The sequence below is a fragment of the Scyliorhinus torazame genome, chromosome 13 (genome assembly GCF_047496885.1).
Source record: "Scyliorhinus torazame isolate Kashiwa2021f chromosome 13, sScyTor2.1, whole genome shotgun sequence".
Lineage (NCBI taxonomy): Eukaryota > Metazoa > Chordata > Chondrichthyes > Carcharhiniformes > Scyliorhinidae > Scyliorhinus > Scyliorhinus torazame.
Genome location: NC_092719.1, coordinates 35,761,138 through 35,780,070, shown reverse-complemented (window position 1 = coordinate 35,780,070; position 18,933 = coordinate 35,761,138). Strand labels below are relative to the sequence as shown.

At 45.3% G+C, this 18,933-nt stretch overlaps 2 protein-coding genes across 4 annotated transcripts in view; one reads left to right on the top strand and one right to left on the bottom strand.

Annotated features, from left to right (window-relative positions):
- The window catches only part of gsap (gamma-secretase activating protein), a 129,625-nt gene extending 124,044 nt beyond the window's left edge, over positions 1-5,581 (top strand). For all 3 annotated transcript variants that reach the window (XM_072471342.1, XM_072471341.1, XM_072471339.1), the window contains one exon: positions 4,204-5,581. In XM_072471342.1, coding sequence (XP_072327443.1) covers positions 4,204-4,304 — 101 coding nt within the window. In that variant the 3' untranslated portion in view covers positions 4,305-5,581. The remainder of the gene's footprint in view (positions 1-4,203) is intronic.
- A 3,939-nt stretch (positions 5,582-9,520) lies between these two features.
- The window catches only part of ccdc146 (coiled-coil domain containing 146), a 176,333-nt gene continuing 166,920 nt past the window's right edge, over positions 9,521-18,933 (bottom strand). Inside the window, 3 exon segments of the mRNA XM_072471338.1 lie at positions 9,521-10,152; positions 11,206-11,454; positions 15,446-15,583. Coding sequence (XP_072327439.1) covers positions 9,949-10,152; positions 11,206-11,454; positions 15,446-15,583 — 591 coding nt within the window. The 3' untranslated portion in view covers positions 9,521-9,948.

Sequence of the window (18,933 nt, the reverse complement as noted above, 5' to 3'; positions counted from 1 at the left end):
TGCCTCCCCCTCCACTGGGGGCATCATTATCACCCCTAATAGTCGTCGCACGTTAACATTCAGTTGTCTCCCTTTTACAAACCCTGTCTGGTCTTCGTGCACCACCCCCGGGACACAGTCCTCTATCCTCGATGCCAGTACCTTTGCCAACAATTTGGCGTCCACGTTCAATAATGAAATGGGTCTATAGGACCCGCACTGCAACGGATCTTTATCCCTCTTCAAAATTAACGATATCGTCGCCTCCGACATCGTCGGGGGTAGAGTCCCCCCTTTCCTGGCCTCATTGAACGTCCTCACCATCAACGGGGCCAACAAGTCCACATATTTTCTGTAATACTCCACCGGGAACCCGTCTGGTCCTGGGGCCTTCCCTGCTTGCATGCTTCCCAGTCCCTTAATAACCTCGTCCACCCCAATCGGTGCCCCCAGGCCTACCACCCCCAGCTCCTCCACTTTCGGGAACCTCAATTGGTCCAGGAACTGCCGCATCCCCTCCTCTCCCTCTGGGGGTTGAGACCTATACAGTTCCTCATAGAAGGTCTTGAACACCTCATTTATCTTTCCTGCCCTTCGCACCGTGCCTCCCCTTTCGTCTCTAATTCCTCCTATCTCCCTCGCTGCTGCCCTCTTTCGCAATTGATGAGCCAACAGGCGACTAGCCTTTTCCCCATATTCATACCTCCTCCCCTGTGCCTTCCTCCACAGTACCTCCGCCTTTCTGGTGGTCAGAAGGTCAAATTCCGTCTGGAGTCGTCTCCTCTCCCTGCACAATTCCTCCTCCGGGGTCTCTGCAAATTCCCTATCCACCCTTAAAATCTCCCCCAGTAATCTTTCCCTTTCCTTGGCCTCTGTTTTCCTTTTGTGGGCCCCAATGGAGATCAGCTCTCCTCTGACCACCGCTTTTAGTGCTTCCCATACCACTCCCACAGGGACCTCGCCGTCGTCATTGACCTCCAGGTATCTCTCAATACGCCCCCGCACTCTTGCACACACTCCCTCATCCGCCATCAGTGCCACATCTAATCGCCAGAGTGTTCTCTGCTCCCTTTCCTCTCCTAATTCCAGGTCCACCCAATGTGGGGCATGATCCGAAACCGCTATGGCTGAGTACTCAGCTTCTTCCACCCTAGAGATCAACGACCTTCCCAAAACAAAAAAATCTATCCGGGAGTACACTTTATGGACATGGGAGAAGAAGGAAAACTCCCTAGCCCTAGGTCTAAGAAATCGCCATGGATCCACTCCCCCCATTTGGTCCATAAACCCCTTAAGTACCTTGGCCGCTGCCGGCCTTCTTCCGGTCCTTGAGCTGGATCTATCTAGCCCCGGGTCCAGCACCGTATTAAAGTCCCCGCCTAAAATCAAGTTTCCTACCTCCAGGTCCGGTATACGCCCCAGCATCCGTGTCATAAATCCCGCATCGTCCCAGTTTGGGGCATACACATTAACCAACACGACCTCCATTCCCTCCAGCCTGCCACTCACCATTACATATCTACCTCCGCAATCTGCTACGATGTTCTTTGCTTCAAATGCTACCCGTTTCCCCACCAAAATGGCCACCCGTCTATTCTTTGCGTCCAGTCCTGAGTGGAACACCTGTCCCACCCATCCTTTCCTTAGCCTAACTTGGTCCGCCACCTTTAGGTGCGTCTCTTGGAGCATAACCACGTCTGCCCTTAGTCCTTTCAAATGCGCGAGCACTCGGGCCCTTTTTATCGGTCCGTTCAGGCCTCTCACGTTCCACGTGATCAGCCTCACTAGGGGGCTACCTGCCCCCCTCCCGTGTCGACTAGCCATTACCTTCTCTAGGCCAGTCCCATATCCCGCCTCCGCGCTCCCGCTCGCTCCCCCAGCGTCGCACACCATCCCCGCCCACCCACTCTTTAGCCATTTCCTTTTGGATTTCCGCAGCAGCAACCCAGTTGTCCCGTCCCCCCCCCCTCCCTCCCCCCCTCCCCGCTAGATCTCTTTCTAGCATGATTGCTCCCCCCATATTACTTCCGTAAGTCAGCTGACTTCAACTGACCCCGGCTACTCCTGCTCACTCCTCGACCCCCCCGTGTGGGGAACTCCCATCCGCCTTGCGCCTGTCTTCCCGCCTTATTCTTTCTGGCGCGGGAACGTCCCTTTACCTGACCCGCCTCTTATGGCGCAGCTCCCTTTCCCCTCCCCCTCCCCTTCCCCATTCTCCAACTATGTCCCGTCTTTCCCCCCTCACCGGCGCCCACATTTCCCCAATGTCTCCCCCCTTCCCAATTTACTTCTCAATTAACTTCAACCATAACATTAACAATAACATTTCCTGCAGCATCAGTCCCTGTATCTTTGTCTACTTAATCCAAAGTTGCAAAAGCACTCACTCGTGTTTTCATTTTACACTTACAATCTAGGTTAATTTGTGAATTTGTGCCTGCTTAGGAGCAGGAGTTTCCTTTTGCAAGTTTTAAATTTTCTTCTGTGTTGTTGATTCCAATCCTAGATTGTAGAATAAGTGTGCTAATGATACAAAACTTTGTGGCAAAGTAAACTGTGAGGAGGATGAAAAGGGATGTTGGCTAGTTAAGTGACTGGCAAGGAGATTGTAGATGGAATGCAATGTGGGGAAGTGTGAAGTTATCCACTTTGATAGGAAGAATGGAAAATCAGAATATTTTTTTAAAAGCTGAGAAACTAGTTAATATTGGTATTCAGAGGGATTCATGGGTCCTTGTACATAAATCCCAGAAAGTTACCGTGCAGATAGAATCATAGAAGGGTTACAGCACAAAAGGAGGCCACTCAGCCCTTCACATCTGTGCTGGCCGCCTGAAGGAGCAATTCACCTAATGCCACTTTCCTATCTTGTCCCCATAGCCGTGCACAGACTTCCTTTTCAGATAATTATCCAACTCCCTCTTAAATGCCTTGATTGAACCTGGCTCCACCAAGCTGTCAGGCAGGTCATTCCTGATCCTAACCATTTGCTGCACGATAAAGTTTACCCTTGTGTCGTCATTGCTTCTTTTGCCAATTACTCAAATCTGTGGCATCTTATTCTCGATCCTTGCACCAATGGGGACAGTTTTTTTCTATCCACTCTGTTCAGACTCCTCATGATTTTGAATACCTCTGTCAAATTGCCTCTCAACCTTCTATTCTCCAGGGAAAATAGTCCCAACTTCGCCAATCTATCCACATAATCATATAAGTCCCTCATCCCTGGAGCCATTCTCATGAATCTTTTCTGCACTCTCTCTAATGCCTGCACTTCCTTCCTAAAGTGTGGCACTAAGGGCTGGGTTACGGGGATAGAGTGGAGGCGTGGGCTTAAGTAGGGTGCTCTTTCCGAGGGCTGGTGCAGACTCTATGGACTGAATGGCCTCCTTCTGCACTGTAAATTCTATGATTCTATGAGGATGCAAGGAAGTAAGGAACTCTTGCTGCAATTATAGGAAGGATAAACTTTCCTCAAAGGGGGTACAACAAAAGTTAATTAGGTTGAATTTGGGATAAGATGGCTGGGGAGAGATGAACCTATATTCTTTCTTAGAGTTTTGAAAAATGAGAGGAGATCTCATTGAAACGTCTTGAACCATTCCCCACCTGTGTGGGGCTCTTTTCTGAGGAGTAAATTCTGATTTCCAGTCTGGCAGCCAATTCCTACAGGGTAGGCTGTAGGTGCCGTGTGGCCTAGTGCTGCCCCTATTGTGTCCTTATAACTCTCTAACCGTAGAGATGTGCCTGGTTACTCTAAATTATGTGCCACAATGAACATGATGGGTAACTGATCCTGTGAGGAACCCAGATCCGACCATTTTTGGCATTGTATGCTGGTGTCTGGCAGTCTGCCTGATGTGCCCTTTGCTAGTCTTACACTAGTGGGCAGCGCGGCAGCAGTGGTTAGCACTGTTGCTTCACAGCGCCAGGGTCCCAGGTTCGATTCCCGGCTTGGGTGACTGTGTGGAGTCTGCACATTCTCCCCGTGTCTGCGTGGGTTTCTTCCGGGTGCTCCGGTTTCCTCCTCCAAGTCCCGAAAGACTGTGCTTGTTAGGTGAATTGGCCATTCTGAATTCTCCCTCGGTGTACCCGAACAGGTGCCAAAGTGTGGCGACTGGGGGATTTTCGCAGTAACTTCATTGCGATCGTAATGTAAGCCTACTTGTGACAATAATAAAGATTATTATTAATAATAAATACGGTCTTTATTTCTCTTTGCAGCATTAAATCCTTTTGAAGAGCAGGAGAATGTGGATGCAAAGTTTGTGGAAGAAGTAGCACTGAAGCAGACATTAACTCTTCTTGGTCTTGAAAATGAATAGAATAATAAAGTTTAACGCTGTGAGGATACACTAAAGGGGTACATGTAAATACTGCAACAACTCTGAAGAGGTATTATGATTTTTGTCCTGTTTAAGGCTATTTGTAAAATTGCAGAGTGATGACGCTATCGTACATGACTTGTAGAAAAGACAGAGGACAGTTTGCCTCTCATCCCCATTGTTCTGGATTTCACTTAATTCCCATTGCTAATTCTGCTTGTGGAATTGAGTGAAGAATTTTCAGATTCTAAACTGAGCTGCTACAGTACTATTTGGAGGCACAGATTTCAAAGAATGACAATTTGTTCTAACCGCCTGCAAGCACATTCCGGTGGATATGGAGGAATCTGTGGAAGAGGCCATCCTGTGTGCCCAAATGCAGTTGTAGGATTTATTTTTTTAAAAAGCAAAAATATTCATAAAACAAGTGGAATGTAAGTGCCATGATGAGTGCAATTGTAGTTCACCAACCATAATGCAGGTGAACTACTTGAATCTTTTTTTGAAAAGCTCAAATAGTAAGGTTATGTATTTTCTGATTAAATATAGATCCATATGTCTAAACTTTGAGATATTTAACGATGGATGGTGTAGTATCTGCAGAGCTTGAGATATGATTCTGTAAGATATCCTTGTTCTAATGGTTGATATATTGATGAGATGAAGTATTACTTTGAAATGTTTTAGTAATAACAAGAAAACATTGCATCCAATGGAATAGAGATACAACCTCTTGTGAACACAATCTTGAATTCATGCAGTTGATATTCTACTGTCTGTTTCAGTGTACCATCTATAGCTACTGCTTTGCAGTGAATCTGATCAATGAGACAGTTTGGCAATTGATTTCTAAGATCCAGTCCATCTTGCTTGCTGGAAAGAAAGCATTGCTCTGGAAGTGATTTAAAGAATGGAAGTTTCCCCAGGAGGTGAACAGTTTGTAGAATAAGTACAGTACTTCAATAATGGTGATGCATCTTTCACTTGTACTTCCAGTGCTTGAGGTTTAATTATTTCACATTTGTGAAGGCAATCTCCCATAACAGGGCTATGTGTTTTTCTGCAAACATTGTGAAATTTGATTTGAAGCAGAGTGTACATAAATGTGGAAATTGATTTTTTTTTAACATTGCACTGTGTTACATTTTGTGCGTTGCTTGATATTTTTAGTAAGCCAGTATGTTGCACACTCTTGTTTTTGTAGCTGAGTTTAGAGCAAGTTATTTGCCTGATTATTTCTAGTGAATCAAATAAATTTATACTTTTTCTGTTTTGTATTCCTGATTTAAATTTATTGTTTATGTGTAACTCATTTATAAAATGAAATTGTCCGTAACAAAATACATAAAGTTGCTCCCATTTGATGACACTCTAATACAGAAGAGGCTTTTGCCAGTTTGCTCAATCACAACAGAATGGTAAGAATGCCTTCTGATAGCTATTTCTAAATCCATATTACTCATGAATGTTACTTTGTTCTATTACAGACATTTAGCACGTCAATGTCATTTCCTCATGACTTTTTTTTTGAACAAATTTTCTTTGCTCCTAAAAGTTTTGATAACTTGCGCATTATGGTTCCATGAATTCTGTGCCATCTGGTCCAACACCCAAATAACCATTGTTTATCTGCTAGCCTTAGCAGTGAGAGTCAGTATGTTATTTGGCCATAGGAGGGGGAGCAAGGAGAGTATATCTCAATGTAAGCCCATTCAATCCCATGCACAGATACTTCCAGTGTGGGTTTTTATAACACGACCAGGGCTTGGAACTTAGCTGATTTTTCTCCTTCTGAACCCAGGCCTGCAAAGGCCATTAATCCATGTTATTGTAACTCGCACGTTGTGATGGGAAGTCAATTGAGGTTATTGAATGACTAGTTATCATCACAATTTTGACAGCATCCCGTGGGCCTCCACTCTTGCCACCAGTCCTGCAATTAAGAGGAGGTGGCTTCACAACAGGATGTTGGAACTGTGAGAACCAAAGAGGTTTTAATGGTTGCCAACAGAAAATGGCAAGTTTGCAGTCTTCCCATGTCCATAAGACCATAAGATATAGGAGCAGAATTAGCCATTCGGCCCATCGAATCTGCTCCACCATTCAATCATGGCTGATATGTTTCGCATCCTGATTCTCCTGCATTCTCCCCGTAACCAGGCGGCACGGTGGTTAGCACAAGCCTTCAGGACTATTGACGGAATATTATCAGGGCCCAGTGCCTTTGCAGTATTCAGTGCCTTCAGCCATTTCTTGATGTCATGTAGAGTGAATCACATTGGATGAACTGACATATGTGATGCTGGGGACCTCTGGAGGAGACCGAGATGGATCATCCGCTCAGCACTTCTGGCTGCAGAGTTTGTGAATACTTCAGTCTTATCTTTTGCACTATGTGCTGGCTCCTCCATCATAGAGGATTTAGATATTTGTGGAGCCTCCTCCTGCAGTGAGTTGTTTAATTGTCCACCACCATTCATGACTAGATGTGGCAGGACTGCAGAGCTTAGATATGATCCATTGGTTGTGGGATTGCTTAGCTCTTTCTATCACTTGCTGCTAATGTTGTTTAGCATGCAAGGAGTCCTGTGTTGTAGCTTCACCACGTTGACTCCTCACTTTTAGGTCTGCCTTGTTTGCTCCTGGCTTGCTTTCCTGCACCCTTCATTGAACCAGGGTTGATCCTGGCTTTTTCGTAATGGTAGCGTGGGGGATATGCCGGGCCATGAGATTGTGGTTGAGACCCCTTCATACCTGCACCCCCTCCACCCTTCATACCCCCCTTATCTCCCCTTTTTATGGGCATGGCCCCCCTCAGGCCCAGACCCTTGGCAGTGACATCTGGGCACTGTGGCAATGCCAGGGTGGCAATGCCAAGGTGCCAACCTGGTACTGCCAAGGTGCCAGAGAGAGAGCCAGGTGGCACCTTGCTCTGTCCCTGAGCACCCAGATGTTTCCAATGGCCTGGGAAACCGCCCAGGTGCCATTATGCCTAGTCCACCTTTGAGTGGACCAGATTCAAACAGCGCCTGGTCCAGGCCTCGCTGCAGAGGCCTTTAGTTCCTGGGTGCTGGGAAAATCTAGCGCATTCGTATTAAAACAAGCCTAATGGATCATTTAAATATGCTGATCTGGATCTCGCCCAGCGTGAACAAGATGCAGATCGCGACGTCTTAAGAGGTTCGGTTGAATCTCGCAAGATGTCTCAAGTGACACGAATCTCATGAGAGGCCTCTCGCAAGATTCAACGGCCTCGTCACATCACCAAATTGGATGCGACAAGGCTGGTAAATCGCACCCAATATCTGGTTAGGTATGTTGATGAGGATAAGTATAAATAACTGTGATCGCTTGCTTTGTGGAATATAATAGTTCCTGAATTTATTGCTGTTTGGAAATGTTGTACCATGTATACTGCAGTAAGATAGGTTAGTGGGATACTCTCCAGTTTTACTTGATTTACTTTGGGGGAAGGAGAAACTTTGCAGACCTGTCAGATCAAATAGGGTGGGTAGAGAGGATAGTAGTGCAGATTTTGGTTAACCAAGAAACGAGGTGATGGGTAAATTGACCTTGTTTATTTCATGCTTCCTCCAAGACATAGCTTTATCCAGGAAATTTCAAATTTGGTAGATTGTTTGCTTATCCTATTTTACACAATATTTTGTCTCTATTTACATACAGATTCCTGGTTTCATCCATGTGTAGGTTAGAGATCTAGAATTCTAATTTTGTGACATCTATTTGGAAATTGATATAATGTTCAGAATTTCCCAAACGGAAATAATCCTTGTATCTGCATTGACAGGTTCTGTTGCGGCTTTTTCCTGTGGTTTTTCAAATTGTAGCTTAATACATAGGATCCCTACAGTGCAGGAAGAGGCCATTTGGCCCATCAAGTCTGCACCGACTCTCTGAAAGTGCACCATAGCCCACTCCCCTCCCCTATCCCCACAACCCCACCTAAACAACAGATCCCTGGACACTAGGGGGCAATTTAACATGACCAATCCACCTAACCTGCATTTCTTTGGACTGTGGGAGGAAACCGGAGCACCCGGAGGAAACCCACGCAGACGTGAGGAGAATGTGCAGACTCCGCAAAGACAGTGACCCAAGCCGGGAATCGAACCCGGTTACCTGGTGCTTTGAAGCAACGGTGCTACCCACTGTGCTACTGTGCCACACTAAGAGTTCAAATTGATTGTTAAGCCAGAAAAGGTCAGTTTTTATAAAGGCATCGGACTCTTTCTCTTCCTTCACTGCAAGATTTTTACTTTTCAATCCAGTTTCACTCTTTTTCACTTGACTTCTCCCTTCTTTAATCTCTCATTCTCACTTTTATCTATGCCCCTGCCATTTCTTTCTTCCCATTTCTCTAGAGTTACTTTCCCCCCATATTTCAGTCTACCTAGCTTTTAATTTTTTTCCATCTAGTAATTATGCTGCAATATGGGGTGGGTGGACTGAGGATCTGAGTTTTGGGGGAAAGTTGCAGTCAGGCGGGAAAGGGACATTGGAAAACAAGTTTCAAAAATTTGAATTAAAAAAAATAATATATAGGTTAGATACCACTAGATGCCTCTCCAAAATAGATCTATGAAAGTGCTTTTATGCACTGCATTGTATAAATTTATGAATTTGTTTTTATCTTGGATATTTTCTGTGGAGGCGATTGTAGTTAAAATCCAGCTGGACTGATGGGCTGAAATCTTGTTTTATCATACCCCTCTCCCCTTTTATGGCAGTTTTCTCTCTGTCTTTGTTTTTCCTACTTCTCATCTCAATAGATACACGGCGCAATATTTTTCTATTTCCATGGTGAAATAGAAAATATTGAAATTGTACAGTTGCTGTGTGCTTCAGAGTTCTTCATTGTTACACCTCTGTGTAGCAGCTTGGGTCACTTCTCTTCATTAAATGCGATGTGTAGACTCAAGTTATTGTCTACGTCAGAAAATTCATCCAGATTACTTTAGGAACAACTGTCGTTCATTATGTAGCAGAAGCGTTTATTCAGCTATTCAGTATCAAGATAATCTCACCATCAATCTCTCGAAAACTGCATATTGCTGAACATTTTTAAAAGATTGAATAGGACAAAATTTCCCTTTATCATATTACACTTTGTCCTATTCAAAGTCCCTTTATCATAAAATGAAGTGGTTAAAGACAGATAATGGAACATTGATAAACAGCAAAACTCCATGCGCTCATTGTGCTAATTTAGTATGTTGTGGTTTAATTGTTTAGGAAGATAATGGGGAAACACAGTATTTTCACTGACAGTTCTCCAAAACATGGCACAGTAGTTATAATTAACCATCTTCACAGCAATATAACATAGCAAAATAAATAGGTTTAATTCATTGGCATCTTGCAACTGCAGCATTTTCAATTCAATTTATATTTTACCAAAGAAAATACAAATATCTTAGCAAATAATCCAATTTCAGTAGAATAAAAGTGTCTGAGTTTAATCAATATAAACTGGTTTGGGGAATGTAAATCTATCTCAAAAGAAAACTGAAAATTGGACTGTACCAAAAAATCTAACATTTTGTAAACAATTTAACCTTTTAGGTACTTGTCTTCTTGTTGGGCTGCTGATGTGATAATTTTTAAGAAACAGGTAACATCAGTATTATATTTCAATTGGTTTAATGACTGGTTTTCTGTAATGTCGCATGTGTGCACTAGGCTCACTGGGTTTAAATGGAACCATATTTCCATAAGGGCGTGGAATAGGTAGTCCGGAGTCGTCATCCGGGATGTATGCATTAGGCCTTGGCTCAGCTGTTGTAAAGACTCCACCTGGCAATAAATGCTTTTCCTCCTCTTCAGCTTCCTAATTTGGGAACAAATGGGGAAAAGAGTCTTCATTGTTTACTCTTAATGCAGTTGTTGAATACTGAATGATGTAGAAATACATTACTGTAGATTGGTGGTGCACTGGAATGCATCTAGAGGTTGTTTGATAATACTGACATTGTGTTGAATTCAGGGAGTCATAAGTCATCAGACTTGTTAATGGTAAAAATATCCAAGCAATGGATCTCCCATTTAAAATAAATTGATAATTAATTGATTACTCTAACCCAACAGCAATGTTATTATTGTTTTTCTATTCTAATAATGAGCAGTATTAATATAGCCCCTATTTAAATAAATGCTTGGTTTTATAAGGGAAGTTATGACCGTATGTAAAAAAGGCAGAGTAACAGCCTAGATTTTTGGTTATTAAATGCTCTCTGAAGTTCCAATAGGGCGGGCAGGAATCCCTGCTTGGTGTATGCCACTTACAGTATTGAAAAGAGGAGCGTGCAGATTGGGAACATTTTAAGCACAGAATAATTGATTTAAATTAGGGTCCTTTGTGCCATTATGATCTTTGTTTCCACTAGGATGGAAACACCCCAGTGTTTCATTCATCACATGTTGCATACTCATTATGGCATCTGGCAGAAAGGACCTTATGCATCCCTGAATGCAGAGCTAGGCGGAGCAGGAGTGCTCCAGATCCATTATTAAAAGATCAGTCACCCTTTGCCATCACTACCCTTCCTGCAGATTACCATCTCCCCTCCCTGCCCTAAGACACGCAAACTCTAACCCTGAACTGCAATCTTTTCCCCTCCATCCCCATGCAGCCTAGACTTGCATGAGTGTTCCATCTGCCACATTAGCTTAGTCTTAATGAGGTCTAAGTCTGAGGCTCCATATATGTCATTATTTGGGCTCAGAGATCATACCCGGAGGTTCCTCTTCCCGCCCCCTCCACCTGCTCCCGTTTATCCATAAATGGATGCAACGGAATTTGTAAGCTAGTATATCTTCAATTTCATTTACTCTTCACATAAATTTTTTTCATGATGGCTAATATATACAGTGGGGTTCATACCTTTGATTTCAACTTAGTCTCCTGTTTGTATCTGTTTTCTTTGTACTCTATTTTCAACCACTCATATTCAAACTCCTCACTGGGTGCCATACCCTGTTCCATCCGTTGGTGGCACAACTCCAGGAACTGCTGTTTATCGCTGACATCCTGTTGGAGTTGCATGGCATTGGCCTGTTGCATAGACAGCTCCGAGACCACTGCCATCATTTTTCGTGTAACATCCTTGACCTTTCCTTGCATTTCATTCACCTGCAAATTTGGATTATAAATCCCATGATGATCCTTTCAATACAGACATATTTACTTGAACAAAATACCATTTTTAAAAGCGTGTTGAAACTAGAGTTGTCACTCGGTTAATTTCTCAGTGGCTTAGATGGGCATTTGAAATTGCAGCTGGCTATTAATAGTATGTGGGGGGTGGGGGGAAATCAGATGGGATGCATACCAAATAATCCATTTCCAGAGGGGAGACACTACACTAACGAGCAAGCTGGTGCACAGGAGTAAGAAAGGGAGGAGGGGAGGGGAGGAGGGGGGGGGGGGGGGGGTGCAAAACACCTGCCAGGAGGAAGGGAGAACCTGGTGGGAGGTGGTGGAGCAACAAACCAGGAGCGTACAGGGGATGGGAGGCAAGGAAGGGAGGGGAACGCAAGGGGGAGTGGGGAGAAAGGAGGGATCACATGGGCAGATGAGCTTGGGGGGAATTGGTGGAGGGGAGTGGGGAAAGGTAGAATGCTGGTTACAACAGGTCGCATATCGAGACGGCTGGAAAGAGGAAGGAAGCAGCGGCCATCTTGGATGGTCCACGAACAAAGGGAAACCCCAGCGTGCAGGGACGAAACTCTGAATGGGAAGCAGGTGTACTCAAACGATCCCTGATGCGTATTGATGGTTGCAAACTTCCTGGACTTTTGGTGGAGCTCTGCCTGCAAGTACATAGATACATAGAACATACAGTGCAGGAGGCTGCCATTCGGCCCATCGAGTCTGCACCGACCCACTTTTGCCCTCACTTCCACCCTATCCCCATAACCCAATAACCCCATCTAACCTTTTTGGACACGAAGGGCAATTTAGCATAGCCAATCCACCTAACCTGCACGTCTTTGGACCGTGGGTGGAAACCAGAGCACCCCGAGGAAACCCACGCGGACACGGGGAGAACGTTCAGACTCCGCACAGACAGTGACCCAGCAGGGAATCAAACCTGGGACCCAGGTGCTGTGAAGCCACAGTGCTAGCCACGTGTGCTACCATGCTGCCCACATGGCTCATGTCCAGCTTCATAAAGGAGCACCTCCCAGCTAATTTGGTGTACAAATCCTCGACCTGGGGCAGAAGTCGTTTCATGGTGAGTTTGAAATCACCACAGAGCCTGATGGTTTTATCGGGCTTCATCGCTGGCACCACAGTCGCTGTCCATTCTGCAAACGGAACAGGGCATGTGACCACAGATCCTGCAAGCGCCATTGTTCTGTATTGACTTTTGGAAGGAGTGCAGAAGGGACAGGCCTCGCCCTGAAGTATTGGGGCTGAGCAGCAGAGTCCACGTAGATATGGGCCTTGGCCCCCTTTATCCTGCCCAGGCTCTCTTGGAACACCTTGGGATAGTTACCCAGAACGTCATCGAGATTCCCGGTGCCACCTGGAAGACCTGTTGCCAGTCAAAATTGAGAACTCTTAACCAGTCTCAATCCCAACAAGTTTGGACCCGGTCCATGCACCGTAACCAAAGGAAGACGGATTGACTGCTGCCTGTACGTCATCGGTGTCATGGTGGTCCTCACAATCTTCAAAGGCTCCGCTGTGTAGGTCACTAACCTCGCTTTGGTGTCACGCAATACCAGTGGCATGATCCCTGTACGAAACTGCTGAAATGTGTGACAGTTGACAATGGAGAAAGCGGCCCCAGTGTCCATTTCCATGGCACCAGATGGCTATTTACCTGCATAGTGATCTGAATTGATGCAATTCTCGGAGCCAAGACACAGTTTAATTACATTAAACAGTTATCCTCATCTGGGACGTCCACGTGCAAGGCCCTGGTTCGCGGTAACCTCAGTGGTTGTCGTGGGCAACATTCCCTGCGCTGAACTGGGTGATCCTGAGTCCTTCAAGCACACAGTCAGCAATGCGGTTAGCTCTCTTCTTCATCCTCGGGGAGTTTACCCACTGGGTTAGCGGCAGCGGCTGGGAGCTGAACTCTACTTTGGAATTACCTTGGGGGCTGATCTTTTGGAGGAACCTCTTACCGGACCAGTACCAGCCCGTGACTTAAAGGGCTCAAATTATGGACGCCACAGTCCATGGAACCCTGCGACCCCTGTGATACACAATCAATACTCTTGAGTCCACGTGGAGTCATATCAATTCAGCTTTAATCAGATAGAACTGTACCCAGCAGCGAAGTTACAGAAGGGAAGGCTGCTGGGACGGCATTGGTTCTTAGCCCCGCCCTGAGAGGAGGGGTATATGTACATTGCCCAATGGTAGACCCTGCGGTCTAGCCAATGGTCATTTCTCTCTCTGGTACCGCAATACCTGGTAGTACCACACCCTGCACACCTTTCTCTGTGTGTTCACAAGAGAGGGAAAGCTCAATGGCCCGTCTCAAATGTAGCGTGATTTCCGCCAACAGCATCCTCTGCGTGCCAATATTATTAATATCACAGATGAGCTGATCCCTCAGCATCTCTGAGAGGAACAGCCCGGGGAGGATTGGTGCAGACTCGATGGGCAGAATGGCCTCCTTCTGCACTGTAGGAGTTCTATGGGTTCTTTTCTTTTCATAGAATTTACAGTGCAGAAGGAGACCATTCGGCCTATCGAGTCTGCACCGGCCCATGGAAACAGCACCCCTACCTAAGCCCAAACATCCACCCTGTCCCCATAACCCAGTCACCCCACCCAACCTTTTTGGACGCTACGGGCAATTTAGCGTGGCCAATCCACCTAACCTGCACATCTTTAGACTGGAGCACCCAGGGGAAACCCACACAGACAGTCACCCGAGGTTGGTATCGAACCCGGGTCCCTGGAGTTGTGAGGCAGCAGCGCTAACCACTATGCCACCCATTCAGAAGGTAGCCATTCATCCCACCGAGTTTGCATCGACCCTCTGAAAATGCATTCTACCTAGGCCCATTTCCCCACCCTATCCCCGTAACCTAACCTGCATATCTTTGGGCGCTAAGCTGCAATTTAGTATGGCTAATCCACCTAACCTGCACATCTTTGGACTTTGGGAGGAAACTGGAGCACCCGATTGAAACCCAGGCAGACACTGGGAAAACATACAAACTCCCTGATCAGATCATTTTGCGCAGTATATTGTGCAAGCTCATGAACAAGTCAAAGACCGTCACCTTCGGCCCTGAAAAGTGCCCTGTCTACCTCTGATTACTCTGAAGGGCAAGCTATCTCAAAAATTTGAACAACATGTGAAGTTAACTGTTTCACACTGCTATTATGCAGTAGCAGTAGGAATGGTATTCACTGCAAACAGTATGCTGCTGATAAGCCAAAAAGATGTTCTGCCTATCACACAAATGCGTAATGCGGTATATGAATTTCAGTGCCAATGTGATGCTAGGTCCTGTGTCCCAAACACTGGTGGATCATATCAAACAGCATGTCTCTTCAGCTGTTGCAACGGGCAAGGTATAACCATACCCAACTAGCCCAAACTTGCAAAATTCAAAACAGTGTCCAACATTCGATGTGATTCTGCGATTGGACAATGTGTGCTAAACTTATTCTGACAACTGATTTAAGACTGTCATTCGGATTCGCAGTATGGCCTATTTGCGTGTAATGGAAGCTACATACATTAATACACAGGTCCCTATTCTTTCCAGACAGAAGGAACATGTACACACATTGCACCTTTTTCAGATAAAAGTGACAGCCATTTGCTGGTTCATTCCTCAGGACAATGCCTTGAGCAATCAGAGTCAAGCTACCTGTTTTAAATTTTCAAACAATGCTTGGCAGTTAATTGTCAGTCACCATTAATTGGTTCATTCTCCATGACAACGACAATTAGAGTTCATTTTTCAACCAATCAGCATTCTCGTATAAAGTTGTTGTTTCCCATCACATTGGTATTGTTGTGATTGTCCTTATGAGTACATGATGAAAAGCTTTGACAAAAAGTATTTTTTTCAGCAATACACAAACCAAAATTTTAAAAGTTGGATCAGATGGAGCACTGTACAAGTTTAGTGTTTCACTGTACCTTTTTGGCTAAGGCCAATGTGTCCTGTTTACCATTCATCGCTTTGGCATTAACTCGTTCAGAAAGGCGGGTCACTTGATCAGAGATAAGATCCTTTTCCAATAATTGCTCCTCTTTTCTTGCCAGTTTCAATTCCATCTGCAGCAATAAGAATTAAATTAATGGAATAACTGAACAGCAAATTAATACAAAGTGTATCATTAACCCCAAAATTTAAAAAAATTCAAAGTAACAGTTTTTGAGCTATAATACAATAATATAATCTTTATTGTCACAAGTAGGCTTACATTAACACTGCAATGAAGTTACTGTGAAAAACCCCTAGTCACCACATTCCGGCACCTGTTTGGGAGAATTCAGAATGTCCAAATTACCTAACAGCACATCTTTCGGGACTTGTGGGAAGAAATCAGAGCACCCGGAGGAAACCCACGCAGACACAGGGAGAACATGCAGACTTTGCACAGACAGTGAGCCAAGCCGAAAATCGAACCGGGGACCCTGGCTCTGTGAAGCAACAGTGCTAACCACTGTGCTACCGTGCCACCCAAGCTGCTGACTAGCTTCTGCTGGTTTAAAAGTATATGGAAACACTGGAAAAAAGGGTTTACAAAAGTGATACCAGAACTGAGATAGTACAACAGCAGGAAAGACTAATACCCTGGGAGTCTAGAAAAGAGAAAACTAAAAGGTGATAAGGGCTTTAAAATTATCAAGAGGTTCAACAGGGTAAATGGAGTGACAAAGTTATCACTTCTGGGGAAAATCCAAACCAAGGCGTCATATGATAGTCACTAATATAAGGAAATTTGAAGAAACCCTTATATAAACTCCATGAGTGGCAAGACTATGGAACTTGCTACCAAACGGAATGGTTGAGGCGAATTGTCCAGATGCATTTCAGGGGAATATAGGTAACTACATGAGGGATAAAGGAATAGAATATATGTTGATGGGGTTGTATGAATAAAGGTGGGATGAGACTTGTGGAGCATAAGCACTGGTCAAATGGTCTGCTTTTTACGGGTCTGGTTTAGCTAAAGAAAATAGATAAATGGGATTGATAATGGATTGATAATTTCCTTATTTGGGGGAAGAATGTCATAGCAGCATGGTGTGGTGAGCTGTGTTGTAGAGTGTTGGCTACAGTTTGATTGGTTTCAAGCAGTCTTTGTAGTCATATGCAGGTTAACCTTAATTCTTTATTGACTCTTAGAATTATTTACAAATGTACAGTAAAGCGTACAAGCTCGGAGCTGTCTCCATGCTTGCTGGTACACACAACTCTGTCCAGCACTCAGTTGACTCTGGGTGAGTGTCATATGCTCTCTGACATCACCCATGTGGGCAGTACTCTATTCAGCCCTACATTAATCCTCTGTGTGCCAGACCCTTTTATTACAAGCTGGCTCCTCTTACTATGATCAGCTCCATGCTAAGACATTTCCTTAAATAATAATGCCATAACATTTGCAAAACATATGCCATTGATGTCTGTGGGAATGTGTAATTTCTGACTAGGCTTAAAGTTTCCAGAATATATTGTATGATCTTTTACATGTTTCAGCCAACAGCTGAACTCTATTAACAAGTGTTGGAGCATATGACATTGTAATTATGTTTGGTGTAATACAAACGATCAAACCATCGAGCTAGCTTAACCTGGGCTGTTTCTACAAATTCAAAATAGCCATGTGACAAAAATTTTTAGGATGGCGGAGTTTCTCATTCCCGTCCCGCTGCCCATATAGGCAGCTCCACAGCCATTTGGCGCTTTGATGATTGCCAGTTGAGAGGACATAGCACCTTTGTCTCTCACTCAGGAGAAAGACCCACCTCAGAGCTACCAGCCATTCTGATTGGCCAGCTAGTTTCTATTCCCAGCTGTACCAGACACTGCAGTGGACTGTGAACGCAAGCAGTCCCCAGAGCCTAATCCCGGGAGTCCAGGACTATGTCAGTGTGGAGGTCTTAGGGCGAGATGGGGAAATGAGGCCTCTGGTTTAGGCAGGGGGAGCTGTGGGGGTGTTGGTGGTTGGTGGAGAGGAAGCACAGGTAGAGGTCAGATGATGGGGTGGAGGCGCCCAACACTGAAAGGCGGTGTTAATAGAGGCACCTGCCCTTTCACAAAAATGATAGTCCAATGCGTTTAAGTTCCAACATTGCTGAACCACATGTTTTCAGGATGCAAATCTGTGCTTGTGATTTTTACAATGGGGATTTTTCCCATTCAAGATGTTCCTTCCAAAGGCAAACGGATTACACAGGTCCTCAAACAATGGAGGAAAAGGCACACAGCTGCTATGAAGGTGCACTTGACAGTAACTTTTAAACTGAAAGGATATGTGTTATGGAAAGATTTCAGGGACAAAATAAGAAAACAAATGACAAAATATACAAATAAACCATCAAGTTGCTCCATTGTATAATTGTGAAAGAAGGAGGGGGAGGATTTTCCTGTTGTTCTCACCAGCAAGATATTCCGGTCCTGCCGACTGTGAACCCCTGCTGCGGGTTTCCCGACAGTCAGACGTTGGATTCAGTGGGAGATCCCATGGACAGCGGCGGGACCAGAAAATCCTGCTGCCAGCCTATGGCGTGCCACTTCTTGCGGCTGGCTTGGCCTGTGGTCCCTTCCGCCCCGCCTATGTCCTCCCCCTGACACTCCCCCACCCCCCCCCCCCTCACTTTTCTCCCCCCCCGTCGACTTCGGCTGTGTTTGCCTTGTGATCGGGTACCTCCGTGGGTCCACCGCCCCCATCTCCTCCATAATTGCTCCCAGTTCCCTAGCCATGCCATTCTTTCTCCCTGTTCTGGGGTTTCAGCAGTCGGTCAGTGGGTCCTGCTCGCAGTTAAAGTCGCCCCCCCCATAATCAGTTGGTGTGTGTCAATGTTGGGGATTTCCGCCATGGTCTTCTTTATGAATTCTGTGTCAACCCAGTTGGGAGCGTACACATTTACGAGTACTGTAGCCAGTTAAAATGGCTAACTCCCGATTTAGAATGGCTAACTCCCGATTTAAAATGGCGAACGGCAAAGGCTGATGGGAAAGTCAGCCAACAGGACACAAACAAGCAGCTGCGGGTTGAGTGTGTATTTACCTCTGGAAAGGCCAGACAAGATCGAAACCGGCAACTATCAGCATAACAAAACACCAGCCATCTGCATATTAATGAGCAATCCCCGGGAACAATGAGCAACATTTAGATACATAAAGCCAACCCAGACTCGTCGGCGCCAGCAGAAGCCTACACCAAGGGAGGCGAACGACCACCTCAAGACCGCCCATTGGACAAAGTCCAATCACGTGGAACCAGGTACAGGGTCCGCCCCGAAAGGCGGGAAGCCCCTGGGGACTATACGAATAAAGTCCAAGTTCAAATCGTTCTTCTTGACCGGGTCACTCAGCAACGCGAACCAACCCTTGACAGTGATCGGTCCAGCCATCGCTGAAATAGAGTAAGTCTTACTTCAACGCTCGCTACGAG